This window comes from Cryptomeria japonica, chromosome 11 (genome assembly GCF_030272615.1).
Source record: "Cryptomeria japonica chromosome 11, Sugi_1.0, whole genome shotgun sequence".
NCBI classification, from domain to species: domain Eukaryota; kingdom Viridiplantae; phylum Streptophyta; class Pinopsida; order Cupressales; family Cupressaceae; genus Cryptomeria; species Cryptomeria japonica.
In genome coordinates, this window is record NC_081415.1 from 30,200,472 (window position 1) to 30,207,217 (window position 6,746).

General features: G+C 34.6%; 1 protein-coding gene across 5 annotated transcripts in view; it reads left to right on the top strand.

The window, feature by feature from the left end:
• LOC131036341 (uncharacterized) overlaps window positions 1-5,961 on the top strand; it is a 30,181-nt gene extending 24,220 nt beyond the window's left edge. For all 5 annotated transcript variants that reach the window (XM_057968203.2, XM_057968205.2, XM_059213983.1 and 2 more), the window contains 4 exons: window positions 4,635-4,732; window positions 4,916-5,007; window positions 5,168-5,344; window positions 5,584-5,961. In XM_057968203.2, the coding sequence (XP_057824186.2) occupies window positions 4,635-4,732; window positions 4,916-5,007; window positions 5,168-5,344; window positions 5,584-5,755 (539 nt within the window). In that variant the 3' untranslated portion in view covers window positions 5,756-5,961. The remainder of the gene's footprint in view (window positions 1-4,634; window positions 4,733-4,915; window positions 5,008-5,167; window positions 5,345-5,583) is intronic.
• Window positions 5,962-6,746: the final 785 nt, after the last annotated feature.

Here is a 6,746-nt window from a genome sequence, read left to right on the forward strand (position 1 = left end):
TCCATATGTGTTGATATACATGTGAGGCAACTGGTTGAAGCCAGCAATGCATGTCTGGAATCATACTACATTGAGGAGATGGCGACATATTGTGAATGCCAAGTTTGAGTGGTGTTGAACCACAGTAAGAGTAGCTAAAATCAGATGAAAGATCTCATGGTAGAATCAAGTTCACAATTGCTAAGGGGGAGAAACAGTGGGCAGCAAGTCACAAGGTCATCAAGTGCTAGGGAAGCAAATGGAAATCAGTGGAAACGGAGAAAGATGGATTTTATTTATGGTTATACATGGTTTAGTACTGCCATTTAGTTTTATGTAATGTCCCCAATTTGAAATACAATTTAATGATAAAATGGTAATAATAAAATAAAAATAAAAATAAAAATATAAAAGAATATAATTAAATTTTAATTAAGTTAATGAATGGTCAAAAGGCATGAATGAAAAGTTGTGACTCCCTCAAACATGAGATATAAAAACGAGAAGAGAACCTCATTTGAGGGGGATAGGAATCAGAAGTGCAGATCTGATTTAATAAGGAATGCAGATCTGATTATTAAATCAGATCTGATTGTGACAGGCTGTGTCCCTTTCAACGGGCAGAAATAATTAAGAGTTGCACTTTTTCAAAGGGTGCTAATGGTGAAAGGGCGTGTCTCTTGCCAAAGGGCATCCATAATGAAGAGGTGTGACCTCTCCTTCACATTGAGAGATATAAAGAAAAGGAATCAAAAGCATCCAGTGACAGGACCATCGATCAGATCAGAACTGTTATTTAAGCTATAGGAATTGGCTGCTTCCTAGTAGGGGACATTATAGATATAAAAGTAGAACAATTTCCCTAAGGTAGGTCATCAAAGAAAGAATTGAATCAGATCAGACCAGCTAAAAGTAGAAGAAGGATTTTACAAATCAGAGCAGGCCTATTACATCCAACATATAAATATATTAATCCAACAGATTATAAGCATTCCATTGAATATCATATCTACTCAAGGTATAATAAACAGACTCTAGAGCAGATGTAAGGAATATTTATGAGCAGAAATGTGTGAAGACTATGAGCAGATTATTTCAGACTTCAGGAGAAGTTAATTTCCGACTTTATGAGCAGCAAGAGATCGAACAGGGGCAGACCTGGTATAATCAGATTCAGGCATACAGATATTAGTATTACAACTGTGATTTGAGGTGAAATAATAATTCTTGTTGATCTGAACTTGATTTATGATTTTAGGGCAAAAACTAGAGTATGTAGAAAAAGGGACATTACATTTTATTTTTGGAAGCCATTTTCAATATTCAGAAACCTCTTTCTTCTTCCTTGTGCACTATGAATTATTATCATGCATCTAACCATTCTTCAATTTTCTCCATTTTTGATGAAAGCCATCCATTTTGTCCATTTCTATAACTACACATTTATGCATGGTATGTGGCATCTTTTTTACTAGTTACAATGGTGCCTATTGTGTTAATTTACGTTAATCTGTCATGTCCCCTTTTTCTAAAAATAGCCTTTTCCCAAAATAGCACTTACTATTTATAGTAAGTCCGATTTCCAAAAATATTAAGTCAGGACATATAAATAGGATGCTGCTAATCTAGCTCCAAAACGGCCGACTAACCTTCGTGTTATACACAGCTGAAAAATAAAAGAAGCAGCTAGTTTTGCCGAGCACGGCTGAGATTTGTAATTTTCAACTTACCCTCATGTTATGCGGAAATCGTGGCGTTTTTGGAGCCAGATTAGCTACAGCCATATAAATAAGCCTGAAAAATAATATCAATTTTGATGATTTTATTAAATCAAATATTTTAGTTAATTAGCAAAGGTATTATTTAAATTTTCTACTCAAGCGATGGCATGGGTTTTTGGAAAGCCTTGTTTTAGCAACATTTTGAATTTCATTCCCTGTTTGACTTTTGTTGGCAAATTGCAAATTTCCTTTGGAGCTATACGAGTTCCGACACTAGGAAAGAAGTTTCCTTTCCTTGGGAGTTGGATTCTAGGCGCTCATTTTGGTTTGAATTTAATTTTTGAAAGTGATTTCATATATGCATGGAATTGGCTCCATTTGGATTCATTCTTTCTAATCATTTTGAACAAATTGTTGCTATTCTTCAAAGGCTGGAAAACCAAAGAAGAATGAATATCCAAGGCTGACAAACCAAGGGGATTGAAGACTCAAAGACAATGGTTCAGAGGGTTTACAGTGGCAATTTCATACAGAAGTTGCAATGGCACTGAAAGCTCTTAGTAATTGTGAGCATTTTGTTGAATAGTTTGTAGGAGTTGTGCAATTTGGTGTGCATAGAGTAGATTTGAGTTTTCAGATTGTGTTGCTGTTAATAACAACATTTGTAGAGGGTTATTTGCTTTAGCTGAAGTAATAATAAATGCTTTTCGTTGTTGTGTACATTGGTGTGAGGTTTGGGAGCAAGTTTATGAGAAAATAGTGTAATTTCTTCACATTTTGAGTCACAGGAAAGGTGGTCTTAGTGCAAGATAATTAGTAGCAGACATTGTGTCTATTTACTGATGTATGAAGCAGAAAGAATGTTTTCCAAAACTTATTTTAAGTCTGCAATAACTTTCCTTTTGGGTTGCACAAGAATCTGGTTTGTATTTGATGATTATTGGTTGTTATGGTAAATCAATGTTATAATGAACAATATAGATGAAAGCTCTATATAAAGAATTTACAAGAGACAATGTTTCTAAAAGAAACAATCATTAATAGGACACAGAAAAGGAAACTTTCCTAAACTAAGACAACTAGATGAACATTAAAGAAACAAAACATTATTCTAATACCTTCCCTTATCGTCCTAACAACCCTACAAAAGACAATCTGCAGTCTTTTGATCACAAACACAAAGAAGGTTGCCCCTTCTCTTCAGAACAATTTGCAGCTGTCGAGACCCTCCCTAGATCTGCAGAATGTTAATGATCAAGATAACTAGCTTCCAACCTGATGTTGCGAAAAAAAAATACTGCCCCTCCTTGTAGCTAGAGACATTGAGAACAACTTCTCAAACCCAAACCACGATTTTCAAGGAAAATCAGCAAATCCAAATCGACACACCCTTGTGCAAACCATTGCCCTAGCAACTCTAGGTGCAATCCAAAACAACTGCAAGAAATCAGACACAATTTTTGAAGAGAAAAACCGATCAAAACAAGACATGATTTTTGAGGAGAAAAATCGATCAAAACCCAAACACTGAAACATTAGCAAGTAGCTAGCACAAAATCCGAGACACGGATCAGCATACAAAATTTGGTTTTTGAGGAAAAACGGTAAAACCCTAAAAACAGGAACACCCAGTGATTTTTGAAGATAAAATAAGGTAAAACTCAACATGATTTTTGAAGAAAAAAAATAACCCTTACAATAATTTTTGAGGAGAAAATTATAAACTTTACAGAATAATTTTTAAGGTAAAAAATTATAAAACCCAATAAAATAATTTTTTTAGGATAAAAATTATAAAACCCACAAATATTTTTTAATGATAAAAAATATAAACCCTATTAATTTTTTGAAGGGACAAATTAAAAAACCCCCAAAATAATTTTTGCGGAAAAAATTATAAAGAAACTCTGATAACCAAAAAAATCTGCAAACCCTAGCTGACAGGAAGAGCAGAAACCCACAAAGCACGGTATAAAACCAGACATCGAGATCCATTGCTGAAAACCTTTGCGGAAGCCAGAGATCGCGAACACAAAAATGCCCAGAAAAAGAACACGCCCATTGCTCCCTTTTCGCAGGTCGCAGAGAACAAAACGCAGGCAAAAATCCGCACACGAGCTGCCGGAAAAAAATACAGACGGAAGTCACAAAAGAAGCCCCGAAGTTGTAGGAAATCGCGGCCCCTAAGAAAAACGACGCAGTCTGGCCGCTGGAAAACCGCAGAAGCTCTTTAAAAATCCGCTGAGAAAATGCAAATCGCACCAAAAAAAATCTTTCGTGGGGAAAGAAAAATCACTGCAACTAGTCACGGAAACATTGCAACCAATCTTGGGAAGAAGAACAGGGCTTGACACACGCAGATAAATGCACGAAAACCCTCGAATAGAAGCTCTTCGAACAAATTGCAGAATAAAACTCAAAAATCTTCAGAAGATGAAAAATGGGCTGAAAAACCCTCAAATTTCAGAAAACAAGACCCCATGAATTTTTTTAAAAAAAATTCGCCAAAAAGCAAGAGGCCACATTTTTATTTTAAAATTTTTGCCAAATTCTGAAAAACCCCATAGACACGCTCTGATACCATGTTATGATAAATTGATGTTATAATAAACAATAGAGACGAAAGCTTTGTATAAAGAATTTATAAGAGATGATGTTTCTAAAAGAAACAATCGTTAACAGAATGCACAAAAGGAAACTTTCCTAAACTAACTAAGACAACTAGATGACCATTAAAGAAACAAAACATTATTCTAATAATGGTGAATTGTTTGTTTCATCCGATTTATCTGTTTAAGCTTTGGTATAAAATAAATAATTTTTAGATTTGAGCAAAAAATCAATTTATGGATACTACACAATCATCTGTAGCAGCTATCTCATATATTAATGGCAGTATTCTTACAAAATATTTTTCGCTTGTTGAATTCACAGAAAGTGCTGAGATATCAGAATTAGTACCAAAATTGCAAACAGTTTTGGCAAGTTCCTGTTTTGCAGTGATGTTGGCATTTTCCAATCCCCTGACATCAGTGAGCTTTTGATGCACTTCTATTATTACAGTTGCATATTATATGCAAAAGAACTTTCATTCTGCATCTTATGAACAAATGATTAGATGTCCATAATATTTTGTCTATTATTCCCTATTGGTATGCTGGTTGATAAGCAATCGAAATGCCCTTTTGAACGTATTAAACTTACTATTTTTGCAGATTCCTGTAAATGGTTATACCATAGTAGGTTCTAAGGTTTTAAGCTGGGCAGCCTGTGATAGTAGAAAGCCAGGGCGTTTCAAGAGTGGCAGGTTTGGGAGTATGACTACTTTTTTTATTAGCACTAGAACATGTAGGTAGCAGCGGAATCACCATTTTAGTTCTAATATCTATCAAAATATAAGTTGAATAGGATTGATCTCATTAATTATAATTGCCATAGTGACATAGCCTGAGTTTGTTTTTTCTCAGTGAGTGCTGGGTTTTACATTCAACAGCCGAGTATGCTAATGAGATCATTAGCAAGACTGGCCTAGAGAAGCCACCTTCAGATGATATCCTGACCAATGTGAAAAATGAGTTGTTTCAGGAATTTCAGAAAACAGCCCCCGATATACCTTCACCATTTTTCATGAAAGTACACCGATGGTGAGTATAGATTTCTGTAACTGCAATCTCTACCATTTTTCATAACTAATTTTGGCTCCAAGTATCAAACTCTTATTGTTGATCAATTTCACCCCAGTAAATGTTCATAAATGCTTTGTAGTTTGAAGACATCAGTGATTATAAATGTCTATTAACTGTTTGACCTTTTTTGAAATAACAAAAAAGTAAAAAGACCATGAATTTCTCTTGTTTTTTAAAGCTTTTCCAACAATTGGCAGGGGCAGTGCCTTGCCAACATCAATACTAGCAAATAATGACAAGTGCCTATGGATTGAGAACAAGAGACTGGTAGTTTGTGGCGACTTTTGTGTTGCTCCAGATGTTGAAGGTGCCATATTAAGTGGACTTGCTGCAGCTTCAAAATTATTACAGATCCGTGGTTCTCTGTAGCTGTAACTCAATCAAAACATACATTTTCCTAACACGGAATGCCTCAAAAATAACATTTTACAGCAAAAATTAATCCTCTTGACAGGTTATAATAAAAAATTTGAACTATAAACTGCTAGAAGCTTGAAAATGCTGGGAAACTCTTAACAATATTGAATTCTCAATTTTTTAGGTTTGTCAAAATCACAAAAATATTACTGCTTTTTTGTTTGGTGTTCTTTTATTTTATAGAATTGAAAGGAAAACTTGAAATTCAGCTGTCGATTATTTCCTTACAAAACTGAAAATAAAATTTAGCTTGTTTCTTGTACATGGGTCTTCCAGAAGGGTAAGTACTAAGTAACTATCATTGTATGATCCTCTGGTGTTTAACCCAAATATTCATTTATAAACAAAAGACTTGGTCCTATTTATACTAAAGCATAAATAAAGTGTGTATATTACAAGCCAAGGGCTTTGCAGCCACATCCCACTGAACTCTACATTCCACAGAGCCCGTAGAACTCATTGCAGTGCTCTGTAATAAATGTCGTGCTAATTAATTTTTTAATTGTGGTGCTAGTGATACCCAGTGGATATGACAAATAATTACAAGCATTATAAAGTTTAAACAATCTAGCCTAAATCTGTAAAGCAGCTTGCTTGCAGTTTTTATCAAATAATAGGATAGTTTAAAGAAGCTTTGACAAGTTCCTCTTCATCCACTGTTGTCTTACATACATGTTGCGTAGAAACTTTCACTCTTTCTGTTTTTTGCATCAATCAGAAGAATTCTCTATCTTTTCTTTTTTGAAGAGCCCTTTGATTATAGTTCCATAATGAAGGTTTGGTTTGCTTCCATAGTTAATCAGCAAGTACACATAAAGACCTAAGAGAGCCTTAAGTGGCAAGAGTGAATTAGTGTGCTTCCACCGGAGTTGAGATTAGAAAGCATTAAAAAATCCATTTACAATGTAGGTTGCAGATAGTGTCTTAATAGGCAGGTAGCAGA